This window comes from Mastigoproctus giganteus, unplaced genomic scaffold (genome assembly GCF_048544385.1).
Source record: "Mastigoproctus giganteus isolate SK-2022 unplaced genomic scaffold, ASM4854438v1 scaffold_74, whole genome shotgun sequence".
Lineage (NCBI taxonomy): Eukaryota > Metazoa > Arthropoda > Arachnida > Uropygi > Thelyphonidae > Mastigoproctus > Mastigoproctus giganteus.
The window spans coordinates 22,372-49,971 of record NW_028328351.1 but is presented as its reverse complement, the minus strand read 5'-3'; the positions used below and the strand labels follow the sequence as shown (position 1 = coordinate 49,971).

The 27,600-nt window shown below is 37.2% G+C and overlaps 1 protein-coding gene across 1 annotated transcript in view; it reads right to left on the bottom strand.

The window, feature by feature from the left end:
- LOC150074725 (FERM domain-containing protein 8-like) overlaps window positions 1-27,080 on the bottom strand; it is a gene marked incomplete at both ends in the record, with an annotated part of 43,155 nt that extends 16,075 nt beyond the window's left edge. Inside the window, 2 exons of the mRNA XM_090389493.1 lie at window positions 9,658-9,834; window positions 26,817-27,080. Of these exons, the coding sequence (XP_090245619.1) occupies window positions 9,658-9,834; window positions 26,817-27,080 (441 nt within the window). The remainder of the gene's footprint in view (window positions 1-9,657; window positions 9,835-26,816) is intronic.
- Window positions 27,081-27,600: the final 520 nt, after the last annotated feature.

Below are 27,600 nucleotides of genomic sequence, written 5' to 3'. Positions count from 1 at the left end.
CTCCCTTCCTATCCTGTCTATCCTTTCTCTACACATTGTACTCCCCAAATTCCAGTTTGCCATTACTTATATCTGTGTGACACCACGTCTCCGATATCCCAACAATATCCGCCTTTGATGTCTTGACCAACAGTTCAAATTCATCAAATTTATTTACTATACTTCTAGCATTGGTATACATGCAAGTATACATGCACCTATTCTTATTCTTAGTTACTCTAATACATCCCATATACCCACCTGTTTCACGATGACTACCATCCGTCCCCGAAACGTCCAACACCCCTCGCTTCAGGTCGCTACTTATTCTAATAGAAGTTGTGCAAGAATCACCTTCACCTCTGCCTACGGCTACTGTTAAACTATTAGTCCTTGTATCCCCCCAAGCTATCAGTTTTCAGACCCACCCAACACTGCCTCAATAGCATCAGCAAATATTCTTGCACCCTTTCTATTTAAGTGTATACCATCCCTGTAGAAGCAGTCTCTCCTGTTAACAAGTACAGTCCAGGCTGAAAAAAATTCTATCCCTTGAGCCTTGCACAATCTTTCCAGGGCCGAATTGATCGACAAGGCTCTCATCATATACTCCCTCCTATCGTGTCTGGGCAGAATTGCAGACACTTTCAAATTCAACCCTAATTCACGGCTTTTTTTCATCAGTGACCTGTACTTGTTAAGTAATTCTGCCAGTCTCCTACTCTTAATATCATTAGTGCCAACGTGTACAGCTATATCACCTTTTGTGCCCTTAAAAGATGATATCCGCTCTACAACGTCATCAACCTTTGCCCCTGGCAGACATACCCTGGTCCTGTTCCACCTATCCTTTTTACAAAGCACGTTTCCCGTTTCCCTGACAATAGAGTCACCAACAACTACTAGTTCCTGTGGGACCAGCGCACTCTGCCTTGGGGGTTGCCGCTGTGTTGTGTGATGACCAAGTGCAAGCTCTGGCGTTGATGTGGGCAGCTGAGAGCCTGATGGGCCCCTCAATTTAGATCTTTCGAGGGCATCCACCCTGTCCTTCAAACTCTCATATAGGCCCATAACAACGCTGAGTTGTCGCCTTATTTCCTTACACTCCTTACATCGCGCGCACACACACAAAGACATCCCCCATGGCAATATCAAGTTCCGTTCCAGATAGTTCGGCAAACATTTCACAAGCTGCACATTTTTTTAGACTGTGATGCGTTGGAGAATCGCCCCCCTCAGTTCTCCCTCGAGTCACAGCACTCCTGCCACTTTGTGCCCGTTGCTTTGCTGCTCTAGTTTGGAGCATGATATTTTAAATTAATAAGATCAATAAATTAAATTAATTAAATGTCAATACTACGCTATCTAATAGAAACAGTGAAGCATATTACTGTTTCTATAATTATACGTTAGAGCTACCTAGCTACCTCAATTAAAAATTTGAATTCCCTATCACTAAGGAACAACACTTCTAAGTGCATTTTACACACGAGTGTTGAGGCAATAAATGTGTTAACCTGACTGTCCTCTTTTGGACGGCATCTGGGAACTTGACAGAGGATTTGAAACTGTTACCCTAATGTGGTAACAACATTCCATGGCAAGGCAGATTTTAGATTTGTACAGAATCATTAGCTAATTCAGACCAAAGAGAAAACCTAGTATTTTCTAATGATGCAATGGAAGCAATATTTGTGAAATGCAAATGCCAAGAAAGGACAGAAATCTGGGTTATCCCTATTAGAGATATGTGATCTTTCTGGGAAATCTTTGAATGTTCTAAGAAGATAAGTATGACAGCTGATTCTTTTTTTGTGAAAAAAAAAGACAGGCTCAAGTTTTAGAAGGATTAATATTACCTGATTTCTGCTCTCCACTGAAGAATTAGCTTGAAATAAACATTTAACGAATTGATAGTTTATGACTGAGTAATTTGTGCAGTGTGGGATTTCCCAAAGGTGAAATTTAATGTAATGTACTATTACCAGCAAAACTGTGGACAACATTTCCAGATAGCAGGTCATAATATGCAGCAGGAAAGAGTAGAATAAAGAAGAGAAACGTCGGGAACCCACCCCAGCATTTCTTGGGAAGTCTGAATACAATGAGCAATTTAATATCATCTGAAATGAGTAGCTGGACAAAAAAGAACTGGTAATGCAATCACAAAAACAGAAGGAAAACCTTAGATGAAAGTTCAGAAAGCTAACATAAAAGTTTACACTGAATGTGATCAAAAGCCTTAAAAATGTCACAAGCAATGTAATAAATACTGAAGTTCTCTGAAATTTTACATCAAATTTGTCCAAAGATTCAATAACATAAACCAAATATTTCAAGGAACAATGAAAAATGAAGCACTGTCTTGAATATCTGAAGGTAATTGCTAGATGTTTCAACTTCTATTTTGGAGCATTCCTAATTAGTATGAAAAGGAATATAAGAATAGATAATATATTGGAAACTATTACATTAGAAATACTAAATTAAACAAAATATACCTGGCATTTCAGTTAAAAGGCAACAAATCTTTCTTACTTCTTTTCAGTTTAGGCCTTTTGCTATATGAACCATTTTTGTCTTATTTTAGCTGAAATACTTGAATTTGATATTAAAATTGGACTAAGTATTACTGTTTGGATTTTAAGATTTTTAAATTCACATTTTGCCTAATAAACACTATTTCTCAAGAGGAAAGTGTTCCCCACCCTTGGCTTAGTCTAAAAACATCATCAGTATACGTCTGAAACAAATGTAAACTAATTTTATTTGAAGAAGAGGAAAAAACAAACACAATGGTTGCATGCATGATGCCAGAGTACAAAAAATCTACTGGGTACCTGACCTGCCCAGGGACCCAACGGCTAAATGGTCAGAACAATAGTATATAACACTACATATCCGTCCACTCCCCACACACTTTTTAAATCTCTGGCATTCACAGAGTTCTGTGCTACACAAACAGAGTACACAACACAGAGATGGGGGAAACCCCTGGTGCCATCAGACAACTAACACACTTTGCACTTTACTTTGCATGCATGATAAGACACGGCACAAGAGCTCTTATACAGCTAAACACATGTACTGAAGAGCGAACATCACATATAAACATTGTTTGTTTTTTTATATTCTTAAAATAAAATACTTTTACAAAATTATTTTGAAATTTTAAAATTATTTTAAAATAATTTCAGTGTACAGTATGTCATTAATCACAATTTGGAAATTTCAGAAAATCCAAATATTGAAGAAAGAAAGAATTTTTAAATAAATACAATGCAAACTATCAATGCCAATGGGAAATATTTTTCGGTTTCAACTAATAACTGGAAATGAACCCAAACCTCTTCCAAACTGCATGTGACAGGGAGAACAGCAACACTAGCTGCAAAAGAGTTTCTATATACAGTGAAACTTCTCCTAACGGATACCTCTCTTTAACGGACATCTCTCTACAACGGCCATTTTCAAATTCCCCAACTCTCCTCTATTGGTTTTAACGTGTTTTCAGCTTCTGTCTAGCGGACATTCTCTGTAACGGACGCGGACAGGCAATCTGCACTCTTTCGTTTAGATTAGCACTTAATTTGATCTCCCAATAATGGACAGCGGGCGAGCTCACGGCCCTTTTTCTAGAAATGTTTCTTCCACGTATTGCCTCAATCGTGTGTTTATTTTCTATTTCCGATTCTCTGAATTTTATCAAGGTTTATGTCGCGGTTCTAAACTCTTTTTCAAGAATTTTAAGGCACGCGTAAAACTTCTGATGAATTCGGTGTGTGCGGGGGGGGGGGGGGGGATTGTGTGAAGTGCACAATGTCTTCTCGTAAACATTTAACTTTAAAAGATAAAGTCAAACTCATTAACGCATATGATTGGCATAAAAATAGGGTTCACAATCTCGCTGCAAAATTCAAAATCGAGAAGACGCAGGTAAGCAGCATCCTAAAGAAAAAGAAAGAACTGCTCAAACAATTTTGGCAACACGTAAATGCTCAGGTTCAAAAATCATTCCCGAAAACTGTTAGACTTCAAATTTGTCGCGCACGTGCTAAAAAAATTCCCATTAATGGGCCTATTATTAGGGAAAAGGCTTTGGAGGTTGAGAAATCTATGGGAGTAAATGAGTTCAAAGCTTCTGTGGGATGGCTAGACAAGTTCAAAACTCAGCATAAAATTTCTTGGAAAACCTTAAGTGGTGAAGGTGGATCTGTTGATACTGGGGTTGTAACAGAGTGGACCGTCAAATTGGAAGATTTATGTCGTGATTTTGAAGCTAAGGATATTTACAACTGTGATGAAACAGGGTTGTTTTTTAAAGCTCTTCCTGAAAAAACAATGTGTCTAAAAAACGAAAAGTGCCAGGGCGGAAAAATTTCTAAGGAACGCTTGACTGTACTATTGTGTACAAATATGCTGGAAGACTTTGAACAACCTCTTGTTATAGGAAAACCACAAAATCCTTGTTGTTTCAAGGGCATAAAGTTGAATCTTTTGAATGTTGACTGGAAGTCTAATAAAAAAGCGTGGATGACACGAGATATCATGAGCGAATGGATAAGTCACTTTAACCAAAACATGATTCGTCAAAACAGAAAAATTATTCTTTTCATGGATAATGCTGCATCTCACCCGCACATTGAATTGTCCAACATTCAAATCGTTTTTCTGCCACCAAACACATCTGCAGAGTGTCAGCCCTTGGATCAAGGGATAATAAAAAATTTTAAACTTCACTACAGAAAACGTGTTTTAAGACATCTCATTGCAAACATAAACAATGTAACACGTGTGAGTGACCTTGCAAAGAAACTCAGCATCCTAGATGCAATTCAATGGATTTCCTCTTCAGTAAATGCAATTAGAAAACAAACTGTCGTGAACTGTTTTGTAAAGTCTGGCTTCTCAAACGCAAAAATTGAAGTTGTGAACAGCAATGTTGAGCACCAAGAAGAACAAGAACTTCAACATCTATTGATAATGTACGATACTTCCGCTACAAGTGACCCCTGGTTACAAAGATATAGACTCGAACCTCACTACAGAAGATGGTGCTCTAGATATCAACGACATTATCATCGATATTTTTCAAGAAGTTCCTCATGAGGATGAAGAAACGGAAGGAGGTCATTCTGTCGAAGAACATATTAATGACGAACCACCGATGAAAATAGAAGAAGCGCTCATACAAATCAATCGTTTAAAAATGTTTTTTGCCGCTGAAGATACTGAAGGACTTTCGATGGTTTCTTCACTCCAAACAAATGTTGAAAACAAAATTATCAGCTGGAAGAATGTGCAGAAGAAAATAAGTGATTACTGTTCTTCAAATAGGCCTCTGCGGTTGGGTATATTCATACTATGATTTTTAGCGTTTCTCACCAACCATTGAAGTAAAATCGAAAACCAAAATCTTAAAAAGCTTTATATTTAAATTTACAATAAATTTACAGTAGATCAAAAAAAAAAATAAATGTGATTATACAAATAAAATGTTACTGATTATAAAATACTGAATTAAGATAGAATAAAACAAATGTAGTTTACAGTGAATGTACAAATAAAATGATAATAAAATACTGAATTAAAATGCAATAAAATATACCAGATTAAAAGCGCTAAAATAACTGGAGCTTTCAAAGGCTTCTGCCTTCTTTCTCAGAAATTATTGCAAATTTAAATATAAAGCTTTTTAAGATTTTGGTTTTCGTTTTTACTTCAATGGTTTGTGAGAAACGCTAAAAATCATAGTATAAGTGATTACTGTATGTATTTTTCTTAAGATAAAGTCATAATATGCATAGCACAATTGTATGTATATTATTTACAAAAATATTGTGCAAAATCTGTATTTAATTTAATTTTACATTAAACTTTTAACGATTTTTCTTTATCTCTTATGTATGTAATTGTATATTATTTACAAAAATACTGTTCAAAATCTGTATATATTTTAATTTAATTTTACATTAAACGTTTAACGATTTTTTCTTTCTTTCTTTTTTTTTCTCCCTCAGACTTCTTGTTAGTGGACACCTCTCTCTAATGGACAGATTTTCGTTCCCATGGCTGTCCGTTAAAGGGAAGTTTCACTGTATACCAAATTATCTCACATGATATGCATACTATATTTGGTATATAAAATATATAAAATACAACAATGATACCATGGCGCACTATGGCCATAGACGCCAATGCACCTAAAAAATTCCCAAACAAACAATGATACCATAACAATGTACTGTTTGTGGCAGCATGAGTATAAAAAAAAATTTGCTTCTGTTATACATCCTATCATTATGACATTGGGAGGATGTATTAGTATCAGTAGTGGCAAATGATGCAAGAAAGCAAGCTCATATGATATCAACTAAAAAAAAAGAAAAAACCTTCCAACGTCAACTGTCCATCCCATCCAATAGTTTGTCTAGTTCCTCCATAGATTTATTCAAACTATCCACTTCCACAACAATAGATGGAAGTTTGTTCCAACAATCAACCACCCACTGGCTGAAGGCAAACTTCTGCACATCTATACTTCTTAAAATTGAATTTATATCCCCTCATGATATAAACTTATGCTAGAGGAAGAATGCCATCAGCACTGGGCTTACTCAATCCATTCAAAACCCAAAACACCTCAATCAGATCACCTTGCAGGTGCCTTATCTCCAGATGATGCAATTTGCAGAACTAAAACCTTTCCTGGTAACATATTCCTTTTTTGCATAAATTGCAGTGGTGGGTGTGCAAAAGGTATTCATGACAGAATGTGCAAAAATCTTAGCAACATCTAAATAGACATTAAAATTTTCTTTGCATAAAGTGCTATTGAGACAAAATGGTTGCTATCCATCTTTAGAACTCAAAATTCAGAAGACTTTTTTAGCAATTCCAGCTTTAGCTGGAATATTCCAGAAATGCATTCTGGCATTCTCCCGAATGGCTTGCCACATTTTTGTTCCCAGTTAATGATTACTAATTAATACACACACACACACTGGACAAAAAAAATACAAAAATTTTTCTTGGTATTGAATCGGACTGCCTTTCTTTTAAATAACAGCAGGTGTACAGTGTGCCGCGGATTCTATAAGGTGTTTTAGTGCATTTTGGGCTAATTTTAACCATTCTTCCAGCAAAATATTGCACAACTGCGATGAAGTTGAAGGGAGAAGATTTCATTGCCTAATAGCTCTCTCCAGCATATCCCAAATAATCTCAATAGGATTGAGAACAGGTGAATGTGGGGGTCAGGGAAGATTGTGGAAATCCACGTTATGCTCTCCAAACCATTCTTGCATGATGCTTCATTGCACTGTCATCCATAAAGTGACCATCACATTCAGGATAAAAATGTAACACTGCAGGGTGCAATAGATCTGATACAAAATTCAGGTACTGCCTGGATGACAGACTTTCCGCCAGCATCAACAGACCCAGTCCATGCCAAAAAAAAAATCACCATACAATGATACCATCTCCAGATGCTTGAATTGTCTTAAAAAGGTAAGCAGGGCTCATTGTTTCGTGAGGTTCTCACTACACTCTCTGCTTACCATTAATACAAAACAAAGTGTATCATGATTCATCTGACTGACCACATAACTTTCTTCTGTTGTTACACCATCCAATCACAACGTTCTTGGCACCATTTAAGCGGATTTTTCTGTTTTTCTCTGAAAAAATGGCTTCCAAATAGACAGGTGGTACCAATTCCCTGTGCACAGTACAGGCTGAAAAAGAGAGATTCTGGGATTAGTTAAATTAGGATGTTATTTGCTGCACACTGGATCTCTTATTTTTCTGCACAGTCCTCCTTAGAATACAATGGCTTCACTCTTGAAGTATTGTTTTTTCTGACACATTTATTCCTTTTACATGTGGAATAAATGTGTCAGAAAAAATGTGTTAGGTAAGGTTACACGCAGGTGCCTAGTCTCCAGACACTGTAATTTGCAAAACTTAAGCCTTTCTTTGTAACAGCAACCCTTTGTTCCATTCACTAATCTGGTTGCCCTTCTCTGTACTCGTTCCAACAGCTCTACATACTTCTTAAAATGAGGCCTCCAGACCTGTATAAAGTACTCAAGGTGTGGCCTGACCATTGCCTTATACAAGGGGATAATCACCTCCTTATCCCTGCTAGAAAAATTCCTGTATATCATTGACAAGACACCATGAGCTACTCTTGCAGCCCATCTGCACTGCTCAGAAAACTTCACATCTGCTTGCACAATTACCCCCAGGTCCTTTTCATTCCCTACCACTGTCAGTGTGGTACGTTACTCTGGGATTACTGCTTCCCATATGCAGTACTTTACATTTGTCAATGTTAAACTTCATTTGCCACCTCTCAGCCCATCTGCTCAACTTTTCTAGATCCTGTTGCAGCAGTGTACTGTCATTAGTGTCATTAACAACCCTGACAACCTTTGTATCGTCTGCAAACTTGGATATTAAGCCTGATATACCATCATCAATATCATTTATAAATACAGAAAACAACAATGGACCCAACACTGAACCCTGGGGGACTCCACTAATAACATTAGTCCACGAAGAGCAGTGTCCTTTGATTACCACTCTCTGTCTTCTCCCACTCAACCATCCCTTGTTGCTATATCTCTGTATTTAGTTTCAATGTATGATGCATGGTGTTGTACATTATGTCTTTAACAGCAATCCCATCTTGAGGTTGCCCTGTCTGTCAGTGTTAGAACCAATTTCTATTCCTTATGTGATATACAGCATGCTTTTAACTTTCAACTAACTGAAACTAATTAGGTGTGACACTAAACAAGTGGTTATCCAGGATGTTTGGCCAACTGAAGGTGCTTATAACCCTCACTATTCAAAACTTTCTGCTTATAAAATGATTCTCCTGCTACTAAATTAGGGAGAAAATTTAGCCGACCACTATGTTATATTGCAGAAATCATTTCAAAATCACAGGAGTGGTTCAGACATCCCAAGATCCTAATGAGATTTAAAAGATTCTATGAAAAGTGAGATTTCACTTCACTTCCTTCTTTACAGGTAAGTGTAATACCAAATATATACAACTACTGTAGCTCAATAATACATATAAAACCTACATGACTGAATCATGTAGGTTTTATATGTATTATACCTAAAATCAAGTTCATCACAGAAAATAAACATCCAAAACTTAAAAATTAATGTACATTCCTAAAAGCCCAAGCAAAATTACAATATTTGTCAATACTTTTAAATGGACAAGAACAATGTTTCTATCTATGACAATCCTAATTAACACCATCAACACTACACTACCAAGAATGTGATTATTTGGCAAGTTTCTAGAAGAATGAAAATATGCTTTATAAAATAACATTGAATGGAGGCAGAACATTTAATGACTTACTATACAACCTAATTGAAAATATTAACAAATATTAGCATTATGTACGTCTATCCTGGGAACTTTTCAGTAGCATTTGAAATTAAAATATGTTCACTCATATTTCTTTAGATACTTAATAATAACAAAAATTTGTTAAAAGAAATTATTTCCAGCACTCACAGAGCTATGGAGCTGTACTCTAAATCAGGAGAAAAAAACATGAAATGCCATTCAGCCTTGTTCATAAACTTAACAAAACTTTAAATATGTTCACTATATAACATTGAGTTTCAATACAAAACATTTACCCAATAATGGTGATATTATCCACAGAGCAAAAACCTCCCGTGCTTGTGAAGGTAAATTTAATTCTTGATCATCTTGAAGTATTAGCTCTAGTAATTCCTGGGCAGTAATTTGGAACGATGTTTCTATTTCTATACATAAGCCAACTTTATCCATAAGGAATATACATATTTCTTGTTCTAGAAGGGAATATCAATTTGTTAAATTACATTATCATAAATTAATTATCTGCTACTGATACATATAAGATGTGACCATAAAGTAATGACATTAAATTACTGCAGCATTTACACCATAACCAAATAGAATAACTACAATGATATTTCCTGCGTTAACATTATTCTCTTCATGCCATAAAAATTAGTAGTTTTTTTGAATCAAACAATTAATATCAAAAGATGCTAAATTTAGGAAGTTGAGGTTATGTTGTCCAAAAAATGTTTTTGACAAAAAAAAAAGGGGCTATACACTTAATCAGCATGAGATTTGTTTTCCTATATTTTTTTTCTTTTTCCACAATCAAAAGAGACCTTGCAGCACTGATGACATTAAAGGGAATGTGCCAACATTTTAACAGTGACAGCATCACTGTTAAAATGTGTAGCTATGCAAATAATCTACTTTGAAAGAGATCACATTCACTGACACATGACAATAAAAGGTCTATTTATTATAAAATTAGTTTCATTAATTCAGAGCATTTAGCTCAAAGAGACAAACAAAATCCCAAACATGAAAATAGCAACAGTCAAAATGCCAACAAATACAAAATGCTGAAATTATTGAACACCAACATTTCAAACCAGTGACTAAGTCAAAATGCTAACTAATCAAAATGCTGACAGCTTAACAGTTTACAAGGGACCTTATTTATGTTATGTAAGAGACATTTTTTCCTAATTAAAAAAAAAATCTATAACTAGAAACTATACACCCCATCCAAGAGTAGTTTACTGCATTGTTTTCACTATGTTCAGGAGATTTTTAAGACTGAAAATTAGTTAAAAAATAGCCAATAGGTGGTTAGATGTGGTAAAAGTGCTATTTGACACTGCTGCTTATGGCCACACCTGTAGTAGCAGATGGTAGCTATAAGCAGTGTGAAAATAAAATTATATTAATTGAACTTTATTACAAAAATAATGACAGTGGTATTGCAGCTTTGAAGGTATTTCAAATGCATCAAAAATGTAAGTAGACTGTTTTATTCATGAAGGATTGCTTTGAATACTACTAAGTGTTTTGAAAAAGATGGTCTTCTCATGCAAACTTGAAGACAGTATATGATACAGAACTGAATCATATACTGTAACAAGCCAAAACTGAAGAGGTGGAAAATCAGCAAGCCAAAACCAACAGTGCTTTTCCTGCCTTTCATTATCAGTATTCTATGGAGTACCATTCATACAGGAGGTAAGTTTCCATAAATTTGTGATATCGGATTAAACATCTCCAAGTTGGGGGGGAAAAAAGTCATAATAGTAATAGAGGCATGTGATGCAAGAAAGCATGTATGAGCTTATGTAGCATCAGCCAAAAAAAATTTCACACAACCATTCCCTCTAAAAGTTTGTCCAGTTCCTCCTTGAATTTATTTAAGCTATCAACTTCCACAGCGACAGATGGATGTTTGTTCCAGCAATCAACTACCCGCTGGCTAAAGGCAAATTTCCGCACACCTATTCTACAACTGCCTTTCCTCAATTTGAATTTATGCCCTTTTAGGTTCATAATCTGAGCAAGTGAGGAAGAATCCCATCAGAATTCAGCATGCTCAACCCATTCAAGGCCTTATACACCTCAATCAGGTCACCTCGCAGGTGCTTAGTCTCCAGCCACTGCAATTTGCAGAACTTAAGCCTCTCTTGGTAAGAGGATCCCTTCATTTCCCTCACCAATCTTGCCCTTCTCTGTACACACCAAGCAAATCTACATCCTTCCTAAAATGAGGTCTCCAGGCCTGTACGCAGTACTCAAGGTGTGGCCTGATCATTGCCTTATACAAAGGGACAATCACCTCCTTTTCCCTGCTAGCAAAATTCGTGTATATCATTGACAAAACCCCATGACCTGCTCGTGCAGCCTGTCTGCACTGCTCAGAAAACTTCATATCTGACTGCACAATTACTCATAAGTCTTTTTCATTTTCTACCACCCTAAGTGTAGTACCACACAGTTGGTATGTTCCTCTGGGGTTACTTCTACCCGGTTTACGGAAAAGTGGCCCCCCGCATTTTGCCTCTGGCACATGTCACCCCCGCCTTCCCCACCACATTTCGCCCCCCGGTAGATAATGAGTAGGCTACAGAAATGTAAATACTGTACAGTCAACTCTCGATAACTCGAATTTTTACTGACGTCCCAGCCCCTTTAGTGGAGATTCCATGTTAACTCTCTCGATTACTCGAACTGAACTTCCGATAACTCTAACCTTTCTGAACAAATTTTCAAAATGACATTCGTGTATATAGCTTTTAAACTAATTTCTCCCCTTTTGTATGTCTTCAGGATTCTCTTTCCATTGTGAAGGAACTGTTAATCCTTTCACAATGAAAAGAATACATACTCGACCACGAGGGCGATAGTCACGTGGTTAGTGACGGACATGGTGGAGGGAACAGTGACTAATCTTATAGGAGTCTTTTCAGTAACAAGTGAATCTTGTTCTGATTTGTCTAAATTCAAACAATAAAAGTTCCTGCATCTGGCTCACCTCACATTTCGTGGTGCAGTCGACTGTGCGTTTGCTGTTTTCGCCACCTCCACAGAGAAGTAAGATACAGAGTGGACTCTTTCTCAATTCAAAAACATTCCACCTGCAAAGGGCATGTTTGGACAGAGGGTTTGGAAGGCCCAGTTGTGAAAGTCGTAACTAAACATAACCATGTGCAGCTCAAGCTGCAAGGTCGGAAGCATTGCAATTGATTGGTCAAATACGGCAACATGCAACAACCACGAACGGACGGCCACAGCAAATTGTTGCATCAGTTATTGCAGAGGCTCATACCAATGTCACGGCATTACTTCCTAAAAAGGATTCACTTAAACGAACCATTAGTCATGTTCGATGCAACAATGGTACTCCTGCTTTACCGAGCAATCTCCAGGACCTAGTAATTCCACAAAATTATCAAGAAATTATTATCGATGGCAATGTACAACAATTTTTAATTATATTATAAATCAACAGGGATTACCTTTATTTTAGATATAGGAAGCTTCTTTTCCAACTCTCCTAAGTCCAACTCACTAATAATTCTTGAGGATGGCGATATCAATGATTAATTGTGAGTTGCTCTATTCCTGTGAACATGATGCCCGAAAAGTTCTAGTCCGACTTAAGGAATGTAGAGAATAATCCCCCCCCCCATATCCAATTTTATTACACCCCTAAATTTAACTCTAAAGTCCGGGTACAGGACCAAAAGAAATAATCGGTCCATATTTATTAAACAGTTTAGACCTTCAAAAATCTAATTTTATGCCAATCCAAGTTAATGGTTTCCATGCTGCCAGAAGTATGGTGTTTGTAGACAGCAGTGATGAGCGCTCATTGTTGAGACCGCACGGTCTGAACACTACGGTTCTGACAGTGGGGAAGATGTCCCACCTGTTTTGCAAAATTGATATCACCCTCCTCAAGAATTATTAGCGAGTTGGACTAGGAGAGTTGGAAAAGAAGCTTCCTATATCTAAAATAAAGGTAATCCCTGTTGATTTATAATATAATAGAATATAGGAATTATCGAGCACTTAATAGTTCTCAATTATCAAATCTATTAAACAGTTTTTAATGTATGATTCTCAGGACGAACTGCTCCCGGGTTGCATGCTTATTTTTTCCACTAGTAACAATCTTCAGTTACTGGAGTGTAGCCAGGAGTGGTTTTCTGATGGAACAAGAAGTATGCTGCAATTTCTGCTAGAATCAAAAGAATAGTCCAAGTTTTTCAATATCGTAATGTAATTGATTACCTTAGAGGCATTGCATACAACTTTGAGTTTTAAACAATAATAATGTGCATTTATTCTATGATTGATTACCTCTGATTTTATTACCTTTACCTTTGATTGATTGATTACCTTTGATTGATTCATTCTATTAAAACAAAATAAATTAGAATTAATAAAAAATTGGGCGTATTATTTACATTTCTATAGCCTATTCATTATCTACTGGGGGCGAAATGTGGGAGACGAAATGTGGCGGGGACGAAATGCGAGGGGCAACTTTTCCGGATCCCCTTCTACCCATATGCAGTACTTTGCATTTGTCATTGTTAAACTTCAGTTTCCCCTTCTCAGCCCATCTGCCCAAATTTTCTAGATCCTGTTGCAGTAGCACACTGCCATTATTATCATTAACAACCCTCATTGTACATGATAATGATCATGTACAGTGGATAACTTACAAGGTTGCTCAAGATGAAGGCTGGTAAAGTGTAACCCTAAAGTGTTATTAAATTGTTTATTAAATAATGTTTTTCATTCTATTTTTGCTGTTTCACAGCAACCTAATGGCTATTTTTAAAGTAATTTTTTGTCATAAAAAATCATATTGATGTTGTTGTTGTTATTTTGGTTTTTAGGAGCATTAGCAACTAAGGCTATATTGCTCCGGAAATATGCGGTGTCATTCCCTGACCTTTCCGCATCCTCCGTATTTGGTTGTGACAGGCTCGAACCCTGGTCTAATCAAGAAGCGTGTGCTGCGCGCTGCTGCTCCTTCCCACCTGGCTACGGAGGTGCATCATATTGATAATGATGCAACAAGCCATTCCTTGGAAGGGCTTAGAGTGTGAGTTACAAATTTTTTAAAGCAGGAACAAACTTTATTAGCAGTGTCTATACATATTATTAAACTAAAAGTCAAAAATTTTCAGGTAGAACTTTACTACAAAGCCAAATATGATTGTCTTTGACTATTATAGAAATAAAACACTAATTACACCACAGAACTAAATGCAGTATATTAATGTAACAATTAGGTATGTACTTGGCAAGATGTAATTCTGTTATTTGAACACCATGGTACATTAACCAAATATGGACAATATGGTTTTAATCATATTGTTCATATTATTTTGTTAAAATTAATTAACAAAATAATCTGCTGCATTTATTTCCATAGTAACTGGTGACTATGGCCACAGATGTCATTGCTCCAAAAAAAAAAAAAAAAAAAACTTCAAACAAACAATGCCATAATCAGTGTATTTGATATCTGTAATAGTTTCAGATGGAATTTTTTTATACCCCCATCTTCTGTAGAAAGAAAGGTTGTGGCTGGGGATCATGCCACAAATTTGATGTGTCATCAAATCAGAATAACTCATTGGGGAAAGTCTACTTCTGCCTGAGATTGACTAAGAAGGCAATCCAAATAAAACTCTCCTCCATCCAAACATATATATGCTCATAATGATGAGTTGTTCCTGTTGCACTGTCTTGACACCTGCATTACAAGTTTTAAGTAGTTGCCTACCGTTGTCCCCCCAAATCGCTTATAGAGATTTTTCCTATTATCTTAGATATGTTATTTTCACTGACTTTTTAGACATAACTCTTAATATCCACTGCAATCTTCAAACTGAAAAGACTTGTTGCTGGCACCATCTAGTCCAACTCGGGCAAAATTGGTGGTCTTCTTCTTCCAAAGGTATGATCGCAAGAAAGCATATTCCATCTGTATCCTTTGCCTTAAAAAAGTCTGTTCTAAAATGGTTCTGCTCCACTAAGTCTCCATATTTTTTTCTTCTAACTGGCCATGGTTCCCTTCAAGCTAAACTTGCTATGTTTAATCTGCCTAATTCTCCCCTCTATAACGGTTGGTTGGTTGGTTTTGATTTTATTGGCGCATTAGCTACTAAGGCTATAATGCGCCACCCCTCTCCTCTATAACTGTGGCAGCCCAGAAGACTGGCAACATGTTCTTTTCACGTGTCCATATTACTTGGATATTCATCAGCCTCTTGTCTACTGCGTGTCAGTCATTTTCTCCAGGCAATTAATCATCTCTCTTGGACTCCAGAAAAAATTTAATCTTCTGCACTAGTGCTTCAATTCCTGGAACTATTCCTAGTCCAGCTCTACATACAGTCCAGGCCATCACCGCATGATTAGGAACTCCAAATATTTGGAGTTCCTAATCATGCTTGTACAGTACTGAATGATCACTGTTTTCCTACTTTCCATCTCCTGCTGGCCTCCCTTGAGGTGGGATCATCTGTTCGCACAAGTTATCCTGTATGGAATCTTTATCTCTTTCCTCTATCCCCTTTAAATTCAGGTCTTTTTCTTTTGCCTATCTATCAAGTGTTTACTTTTTTTTTACTTTTCATTCTTCATCCTTTCTTTCCTGCTATTCTTTCCTCTATTGTGTTTGTCTTTGCTGGCACCAGACTTCCACTGGTGTTGGATTTTTTATTATATTTTTTTTTTGATTGTTTGCTATCAACTGTTTTTTTATTTTATTGTATTTTTAATTTTTCAATCCCTTTTATTTTTATAATTTTCATTACTTTATTATTATTACTGTTTATTTTATTTGCTCATTTTTTGAATGGCATGGACATTCAGTACATGCTCAAGGTTTGTTGTGGCCCACCTCCTCGTGGCGTAGACAGGTATCACGATGTATGTTCCCAGTGCTTGTTGGCAGAAAAGTGGCCAGAAAAAACTAGACATATACACAAACATAGATTGTGCACACATTTCTGCAGAGTTTCTGTATCATCACAGTGTACCATGGTAGAGCTGAACTAGCATTTGGGAGCCACACTACATAACATGCTATACATATTTACAGGTCTAACTACACTACGAGGGGCATTCAATAAGTTATCTACCTATCTACGAAGGAAATGAGATAAAGCCAAAAATCTTTTTTTTAATATTCAATGTAACTCCAATGAACTTCAATACACTTGTTCCATTTCGTTAGAATGAGGAAATACCAAACAAATAAAATTCTTTGTCCTACCCATCAAAGATCACAGAAACAGCAGACTTCAGTTCATTATCCATATCCATGTACATTTTTCTTGAGGTGTAAAAACAGGAAATAGTCACTGGGGGCCAGATCCGGACCTGTAAAGTGAATGGGTAAGTTCTGTACAGTCAGTCTCTCAAAGTAGCAGGCAACAGCATGTGATCTGTGTACTGGTGCATTGTCCTGAAGAAGCAGCACACCTCTGGAAAGTTTTACACAGCATTCTTTCTTTATGACATCCCTTAGGTTGTACAGTATGGATGCGTATGACTCCTCAGTGACTGTCTGCTTGTGCTCCAAGTAGGGAATGTACAAAATTATCTCAGCATCCCAAAAGCTGAAGGTTGTGTCTGAAATTTTTTGGGTGGGGGAAAACCCTTGTGCTTCCATTGCATTGATTCTTGCTTGGTCTTGGGATCCCAGTGATGAACCCATATTTCATCACCTGTAACAAATCTGGAGATGAAAGTTTCAGGATCCCTTCCATAAAGCTCTAAATTCTCCTCACAACACTGTACTCTGAATTGCTTCTGCACAACAGTCAGAAATCTTGGGGCCCACCTTGCACTGACCTTAGTCATTCCCAAATGGTTATAACTGTTCCCTCAGATATGTCATATTCCCTAGATCTGGGACAACTTTAAATGTCTGTCATTCAGCCCAAGGATTTCCATAGTTTGGCACATTTCTGGAGTGGTTGCTGCCACAGGCCTTCCTGGATGTGGATCATCTTCAATGGACTCTCTACCCCACGAATTGTTTTAACAGAATTTCAACTGGTACTCTGAAGGTGCACTGTTGCTATACACAGCCACCATCCTTTCATGAATGGCCTTTGGCCCATTTCCTTCTTTGGTGAGAAACTTGGTGACTGAACAATGCTCCAATTTCAGCAAATCCATAATTTGATACAGGTGTCTTCCATCTTTTTGTTACAGCAGCACAACCTAAAAACATACTGGGATCAAAATTAGTATGATTTAAGTTGAGATAGGTAGGAACATAATAAATCATGAATCACTGAATTATAATTCTGGGAAGTACCTTAGGTAGATAATTTATTGAACACCCTCCTATATGTATGCATATGCATGTGCGAACGCACCTAAAAATGGAGAGGCTCACTAATATAGAAAATAAAATAAGAGTCTCTTTATCAGATAAGTCCTAATATCAATAAAGTCAAACAAAAAATGTTTGTTTGTTTCTTTATAGGTTTTATGATGCAATGGCAGCAAAGTCATAATGGTCATAATGTTTGTTTATAGGCTTTATGGTGCAAGGGCAGCAAGGTCATAATGTTTGTTTATAGGCTTTATGGTGCAAGGGCAGCAAGGTCATAATGTTTATTTATAGGCTTTATGGTGCAAGGGCAGCAAGGTCATAATGTGCCTAACTATGGTAATGTTAAATACATAGTTTTATCTATATAAATGTTGTTCAAGTTAACATTAGCATTAGTAGAGGCATTTGATGCAAGAAAGCAAGCTTATGCAGCATCAGCCAAAAAATAAATAAATATATAATAACCACTTCCACTTCACCCCTCTGTTCGTTCGAAATACCTGTCCAGCTGCTTAAACTTATTTAGGCTATCAACTTCCACGACAAGGGATTGAAGTCTATTCCACCAACCAACCACCCACCCACTGGCTAAAGGCAAATTTCCTCACGTCTATCCTACATCCGTCTTTTCTCAATTTGAATTTATGCCCTCTCAGTGATTATTCTGAGCAAGAGGAAGAATCCTATCAGCATTGAGCAAGCTCAAACCATTCAAGGCTTTATACACCGCTATCAGATCACCTCGCCGGTGCCTAGTCTCCAGACACTGTAATTTGCAAAAGTTAAGCCTTTCTTCATAAGAGCACCCCCTTTGTTCCATTCACTAATCTTGTTGCGCTTCTCTGTACTCGTTCCAGCATCTCTACATCCTTCTTGAAATGAGGCCTCCAGACCTGTATACAGTACTCTAGGTGTGGTCTGACCACTGCCTTATACAATGGAATAATCACCTCCTTATCCCTGCTAGAAAAATTCCTATATATCATTGACAATACACCATGAGCTACTCTTGCAGCCCGTCTGCACTGCTCAGAAAACTTCATATCTGCCTGCACAACCACCCCCAGGTCCCTTTCATTCTCTACCACTGTCAGTGTAGTATCACAGAGTTGATACGTTGCTCTGGGGTTGCTGTTTCCCATATGTAGTACTTTACATTTGTCAATGTTAAACTTCATTTGCCACCACTCAGCCCATCTGCTCAACCTTTCCAGATCCTGTTGCAGTAGCATAGTGTCAGTAGTGTCCTTTACAACCCTGCCAACCTTCGTATCGTCTGCAAACCTGGACATTAAGCTTGATATACCATCATCAATATCATTTATAAATACAGAAAACAATAATGGACCCAATACTGAACCCTGAGGGACTCCACTAATAACATTAGTCCACGATGAGCAGTGTCCATTGATTACCACTCTCTGTCTTCTCCCCCTCAACCACCCCCTTATCCATAGCAGCAATTTGCCTCCAATGCCACACTGCTCCAATTTGTGCAGCAATCTTCCATGTGCAACAGTATCAAAAACCTTTCTAAGATCCAAGTATATAATATCAAAGTTATTCCCTGCATCCAGTTCTTTTGTGACTGCATCATAGTATCCAATCAAATTGGTTAGGCAAGACTTTCCCTTAACAAAACCATGCTGTGTCTCAGCTATAACTGAAGTCCTGTCTAGATGATCCTGCAGTGCTCCTTTAACCAGTGCTTCCATTAATTTTCCAGGAACAGAAGTTAAACTAAAGGTCTAATTACTTGTGTCGCCCTTTGATCCTCCTTTGTGAATTTGTTTATCTCCAGTCCATGGGTACTTCCCCTGAGTCAGGAAGCTCTCATAATTATGGCTAAGGGTTTGCTTACTTCCTCTGCTGCCTCCTTTAATATAACTGAATAGATCCCATCCACCCCAGGTGCCTTTCTTGTATTTATCTTCAACAATTTCTCCTCCACTTTACTCTCAGTTATTATAAGATTCTCTAGCTTACTGCCAGAGTTGAATACACCTCTCGCATTCCCCTTGCTGAATAACTCCTCATGTGTGAATGAGGAGTTATTGAGGTGATGCAAAATATTCATTCAGTTTGTTAGCTACCTGAGCAGGATCATCAACAGTTGACCCATCAATATCAAGTGGACCAACCTGATTCATCCCCTTCCTGCTAGAGTTTACATAAGTAAAGAACTCTTTGCTGTTTTTCTTTGCGAAAGATTTCTCATAATCTGCCTTCGCCTGCCTAACCTCCTTTGTAACTTGGTTACAGATCAACTTGTATCTATCATAGGCTTCTGTGTCACGTGTTAATTTGTATGTATCCCATGCATTTTTCTTCTCTGCCATATGTCTCATTAGTTCATCTGACATCCACTTAGGCCTAACCCTTGAACAATATTTCTTAGTTGGTATGTAAAGCCTAGTAGCTTCCAAGATAAGTTCTTTGAATGCTTCCCATTTTGAATTTGCTGTTGGTAACATCATCAGTTGGTCCCACTGTATAGAATTTAAGTACTGTCTCAGTCCATCGTAGTCGCCTTTACGAAAGCAATAACCCTTCCCTTTACCCCTAATGGTAGTTACCTCTTTGAGTAAATCCCACTTCAGCACACTGTGATCACTGCCACCTAGTGGTTCATTTACCTGCAGATTCTTAATGCATGAAGAATCACTACTGATAATCAAATCAAGAGTATTAATCCCTCTAGTTGCCTCCCGAACATGCTGATGTATAAAACAATCATCCAATAAATCCACAAAAGCCTTGCTAGTGTGTGAGTGACCAGCCCCCAAATTCCAGTCAATATCTGGGTAATTAAAATCCCCCATTATAAGACTCTCTGATTTGCTGGCCTACTCTATTTCCTCACCGTACAGTTTCGTATTATACTCATCAGAATCATTAGGCCTATAGCAAACTCCTACTCTCAATTTTGATCTCCCAATGCTTATGTCACACCAAACTGACTTGACACTGCACTGTCCAGCAATATCGACTGGCTTCACATCCTTGGATTTTATGTATTTCTTAACTAATAGCATAACCCCTCCTCCCTTCCTACCCTGTCTATCCTTTCTGTAGACATTGTACTCCCCAAATTCCAGTTCTGCATTCCTTATATCTGTTTGACACCACGTCTCTGAAATCCCCACAATATCTGCCTTTGATGTTTTGGGCACTACCTCAAATTCATCTAATTTATTTACTAAACTCCTAGCATTGGTGTACACACAAGTATATATGCACCTGTTCTTTTTCTTAGCTACCCTAACACAACCTATGTGTTTATTTGTACCCCAATGATTCCCAGCAGTCTCTGAAATATCCTGCATCTTATTTTCCAGGCTGCGGCTCATTCTAATAGAAGCAGTGCAAGAATTACTTTCACCTCTGCCAGTGGCTACCGTTAATCTATTAGTCCTTGTATCCCCCCAAGCTATCAGTTTTCAGACCCACCCAACACTGCCTCAATAGCATCAGCAAATATTCTTGCACCCTTTCTATTTAAGTGTATCCCATTGCTGTAGAAGCAGTCTCTCCTGTTAACAAGTACAGACCAGGCTGAAAAAAATTCTATCCCTTGAGCCTTGCACAATCCTTCCAGGGCCGAATTGATCAACAGGGCTCTCGTCATATACTCCCTCCTATCATGTCTGGGCAGAATTGCAGACACTTTCAAATTCAACCTTAATTCACGGCTTTTTTTTCAACAGTGACCTGTACTTGTTAAGTAATTCCGCCGGTCTCCTACTCTTAATATCATTAGTGCCAACGTGTACGTGTACTACAAGTTCACACTGCATTGTACAGTTGTATCTGTTAGAAGGAAGTAAAAATTTTGACCATGTGTGGCATATCTGCTAGGAGGTCAGTAATTCTGAAAGAAGTGTTAATCGTAGAAAACAAGGTAAACATAACTGGTTGACCACTATTGTATTTGAAGCAATCTATGAGTACATGCTGGTTAGTGAGCTGGGTGTTACAGTGTGCACTGTGATGGATCAGTGCCTGCAAGCAGATAGAAATGTGTTAAGTTTGTATGGCCTATTCGTAGTCAGGCTAATACGGCTTCTTCATGCCTGTTCTGACATATACTGGATTTCCGAGATTTGAGATCTTTCTTTATATGGAGTAGCTTGTTACCAACTTGACTTGCCAGATGTGTTTTCATTGTTCAAGACATTGCTTCTTTATAATTAACTTGTAGTCTGAGACTGGTATACTAAAGGATTGATCTATATGATCTGTAACATTGGTAGCTAGGTCAGCACATTCATGTCCAGCAATTCCAATGTGACCAGGAATCCAACAAAAGAGAACTTTGTTTTTCTTATTTAACTTGGTCATGGTATTCCAGATCTGTATGAGTAAAGGGTTATATCATGATTTTTATTCTGCTGTATAGCTTGGATAGCACTAATGGAGTCTGTATAGATAACGCTGTGACCGGTAAGCCTTAAATTTTACTGAGAATGTGAAATTTAAGGCTATGTAGATAGCACAGAGTTCTGCAGTGTAGCTGCTACATTCAATAGGGAGTTTCTTTGCTATGGTAAGGTTGAGAAATGATGCTGCTGCACCAACATGCATGTCTGTTGTAGATCTGTCCATACAGATTGGAGTGTACTGGATTCTCAATATGGCATGAATTTGCAGTATGTTATGTTGAGAATAATGGTTATGTTGAGTATGTTGCAGTATGTTATGTTGAGAGTATGTTGAGAGCAGTGGAATAATGCAATCATAGTTTTGCTGCATAAGAAAGGAGATAAATCAGAAATTGGAAATTATAGACCAATTAGCTTGTTATCCCATATCTACAAGTTGTTCACAAGGGTCATTACCAACAGATTAGAAAGAATACTTGATAAGAATCAACCGAAAGAGCAAGCTGGCTTTAGGACAGGATTCTCAACTGTGGATCACCTTCACGTAATATCACAGCTAATGGAGAAAGCAAATGAATATAAAACACCATTATGCCTGGCATTTGTGGATTATGAAAGGCATTTGACTCCATACAGCATAAGGCAATGTTTCGGGCACTGGAAAGACAAGGCATAGATACTCCATATATTATGATTTTGAAGAAAATATATGAGAGTGCTACATCCTTTATTAGACTAGACAAAGACAGTAGCAAATTTAAAATCGAGAAAGGAGTTCGACAAGGAGACACAATATCTCCGAAGCTGTTTACTGCTGCCCTTGAGGAAGCTTTCAGAAGATTAGAGTGGTCGCAGAAAGGAGTCAATGTGAACGGAGAGTACCTAAACCATTTACGATTTGCAGATGACATTGTGGTCATAAGCCACGATCCCAAAGAATTAGAGAAAAATCTTAATCAGTTATGCATAGTTAGTAAGGATTTTGGATTAAAGATGAATATGGCTAAAACAAAAGTAATGATGAACAAGTATGCCACGGAAAGGGAAATAATGATTGAAGGAGCAGTAATTGAAAAGGTGGAGTCATATACTTATCTGGGACAAGTAATTAGCTGTAATAATGATAAATGGCTGGAAGTCAAGAGAAGAATAAATTTTGGATGGATAGCATTCAGGAAATATAGTCACATACTGAAGAGCAATATCCCAGTTTGTCTGAAACGTAAAATAATGAATCAGTGTATACTCCCCACCATGACTTATGGAAGTGAAACTTGGGCACTCACCAAAAGAATGGAAGAGAAGCTAAGAACTACACAGCGAAGAATGGAACGAATTATATTGGGAATCAGACTGTTAGATAAGAAGAGAAACACATGGATTAGGCAACAAACTCAAGTAAAGGACATTCTTATCAAAACTAAAGAACTAAAATGGTCTTGGGCAGGACACATAGCTCGAAGACATGATGACAGATGGACTAAGAAAATAACAGAATGGTACCCAAGAGGAGCTAGAAGAAAACCTGGAAGACAAAGGCAGAGATGGATAGATGAAATTCATGAGTTTTTGAGTAGTAAATGGATGGCCAGTGCTCAAAACAGAAGGAACTGGAAAGTTGCTGGAGAGGCCTTCATCCTGCAGTGGATTGAAAATGGCTGATGATGATGATGTTGAGAGACAAGTCATGTTTCCCCAACAATGTGAGTGAAAGGACATACCACATACTGTATCACAACAGTATGTGATACTGTTTACAGATGTTTGTTGGACTTGCTTTTCTACCAGTAATGCTAGCTGCTTGTATATATCCCATTTTGCTTTGAAAAAGTTTCATTTGGCAGTTCAGTTAGAAAAGTGGAGATTGCTCATATCAATCCGGCATATCACCAGGTAATGGTCACTACCCAGAGGATTGTTTGAATAGTCCATCCAAATAGGGGATACATGGCTGTTGAGCAAAGAGAGAGAGAGAGAGAGAGAGAGAGAGAGAGAGAGAGAGAGAGAGAGAGACGTCAATAAATCCTGTAGGTAAATGTATATAAGTGCAGGCATCATTATTGGGATTAATTAAATTGCACTGATCAACAATTTTTTGATAATTTGTCCATGTTTTGATTTCCCCATAACGAATAGTGACTGCTGGAGTCCCCTAGGATGAAATAGGGTTGAGGAAGTTGTACTTTTAATACTTCTACATTGGCGTAGCTTATATTTTGATTAGGGGGCAAGTATAGCGAGAAGATAGTGAAGTCACAGTTGACTCATACTGCAACTGCCTTAAGGTTTGTTTATAGTGGGATTGGTTTGAAGGATATTTGAGTGCTGATTATCAATGCTACACCTCCATGTGCCAGATTGTTCGGAGTGTGTGTAACATGATCTTGCAAATAAATTATGTAGTTCCAGAGAGAAACAATTATGTGTGGAGTTAAATTGTTTTTTTGCAGGCAGAGCAATAGGGTCACATTGTAAGAGGAGCTCTTGGATGTCATTTAAATTACTATTATAATCTCTACAGTTCCACTGCAGAAATGTAAGCATTATTCAGCAGAATCCTCAATTTGTTTTCGAGTGGCTGAAGGTTTGTTTAGTTCAAGTTTTCCTTTCCCCTTCTTTGGAAAGGATGGTTTTCCCATGTCCATCTTCTCATCAGTGAACAGCTCTAGTACCTGCTCATGTTACTGTGAGCTATCTTCTAAGTCCATGCAATCTGTTTGGTTTGCATCAGGAGAAGTAGTAGTAGTAGTGGTGGTGGTGGAATGTGATGCAAGAAAGCATGTGTATGAGCTTATGCAGCATCAGGCAAAAAAAAAAAAAAAAAAACACACCATTCCCTCCAAATGCCTGTCCAGTTCTTCCTTAAATTTATTCAACCTATCAACTTCCACAACAGATGGAAGTTTGTTCCAGCAATTAACCACCCGCTGGCTAAATGCAAATTTCCGCACATCTATTCTACATCTGTCTTTTCTTAATTTGAATTTATGCCCCCTTAGGTTCGTAATCTGAACAAGTGGAAGGATCCCATCAGAATTCAGCGTGCTCAACCCATTCAAGGCCTTATATACCTCAATCAGATCACCACGCATAAGTAGATACTATAGTGTTTTGCTGTGGGGTGGCATCTGGTTGTACAGTAATTGGTGTATTTACAGCTTTACTTTGCTTGTCATTTGGTTTATTGGTATGGTTACCATCATTTGGGTTGCAATTGATATTTCTCTTTTAGTTACTTCAGCATAGGTTGATTTATTAGTATTCAGGGCTGGTAAGGATTTTTTGGCCTCTCGGTATTCAATTTTTGGCCCATTGTGTTCAATTTTTTATCACCGTACATTTTTTCATGTTTCCAAAGGGGACAATCCTTGGAAAATGCCAGATGTGCTTCTCTGCAGTTGGGACAACTGAGTGTTGTAGCTGTGCAATCATTTAGTGTTCACAATGGATCCACATGTGATACAGGCAGCTGCTCCTCTGCAGACTGTCTGTGAGTGCCCAAACTTCTGGCATTTGTGGCAGCGTAAGGGGGTTCAGAATGTAGGTTTTAACAAGGCAGTTCAGATAGCTTGCTCTGATCAATGTTGGTGATTTGGGGTTGTCAAAAGTGAGTATTATGATCTAAAAGTAGGAACTAGTATGCCATTCTTCTTTGTCATAATTCTTCTGACATTGATGACTCCTAGATTTATTATAGTTCATGTTTTAGCTCATCATCTGGAACGTTGAGGTCCCATTCGGTGATAATGCCTCAACGAGTTCAGGGAAATGTGTGGCAAAATGGTAACAGAAGTTCCACCAAAAGTTTTTAGTCTCAGTAGTTGCTCAGACTGTTGAGCAGTGGCAACTTCAACCAGTAAGTCTCCCAATTATGCTTTCTAGGCATTTATGCACTAGAAATGGTGGGAAGAGTTTGCTAATCGGTTGTTCTTGGGTTGAGTGGATAATAAAGAAGGTTGGAGTTTTGATTCTGTCTACATCAGTCTTTTGATGTTTAGCTGCAACAAAATCAGGTTCAGACTGTGTTTGCCCTGTAAAGGCAAAAACAATTGGAGCCTGATTTTGTTGCAGTTCAAAGTTTTGTTGAAAATCTTACCAGCCCCACAATGTGGAGGCAGGAACAGTGCCATGTTTGTGACCAAGTGGTAGTGGGTTAGTAGTTAAAAGGAGAAACTAAGAGAAGAAAGAAAGAAAGAAAGAAGGTTACTTTTCCTTCTGATATCGTAAAATGCTTTCTTTACTAAATTAATTGAGTGTAATGTAACATTGAAACAAGGAAACTATTTTATTTCACCAAGAGAGTGCAAATTTACTGGCAGACACTTGAGCACAAAATCACTTGGCACCTGCAGCACAAATAAAAAATGACAATCAAGTTTAACATTAGCAAACCACTTAAATTTATAGGTGTAACAAAAATTCATTATCTGTCGTTTTAAAAGAAATGATATATAAAAAAAAAAAATGGGTACAGTTTTATTCTAATTTTAGTTCTAATTCAAGTACAATGCAAAAAAAAAAAAATAATAATAATAATATCTCAAGTGTACCATGAGTACAAAAAGCTCTTAAGAACCAGCATTATGCATATTCAGTTAGCACCTAAAAAAAATTTGGTAAAAAAATTTTTTTTTCTCTCATTTGTCAAATGACATTGGCATCTGCCTCTTTAAAGCAGGATTGCAGACATTCATTTCATATCTATTTATATTTATTTTCTTACTGTTGTTTTGTTGTATCCTCTCACCACCACCACCACCGGCACCGGCACCACCACTCCCAACAATGCCAGTTCCCACTCCTGTTGCATCAACTCTATTATGCCATCCATCAGAACTGTTAGAAGGAAAACATTGTTGGGGAGGTTGATTCATTTCAGGATGGTGAGGAATGTATTCAGGATGAACAGCTCTGTAATTAAAAGGATAAGGATGTGGTAATTCCCATTCTGGAATTCTTGTCTCTTCTTTTCTCCGAGGGGAACAACCTTAAAAAAAAATAATAAAAATAAAAGAAATATATGCAAATTGTACATCAATTAGCAGATATTACAACTTTTTCCAAGTATTTTTATAATCATGAATCTTTTCTAGTGAAAAGATTCATGATTATTATACTATTAATTAAAATAATGTTTAATTAATAGTGTTTTAGTATAATAATTAAGCAAATATAGCAGGATATTAATTTAATTCGTTTAGTTTATTATTCATTTAGTATTATTAGTTTTCTGTTTTGGTTTATGTAAAGGAAAAAGCTAATGATGCTCTAACGTGAGATAAATTAAAATGTACTTAAAAGAGAAAATTATATCATACTGTATACCTTGATTAAGCATACAAAAGGATACAAATATTACTGAAAAAAAAAAAAAAAAAGGGAAAAATAAAATATATAAAATAAACCTTTATTTTATAAAACTATGTATAAATTATTTTGTTCAGTTATATGTCTAGTCCGACTTAAGGAATGTAGAGAACTCCCCCCCTCCCATATCCAATTTTATT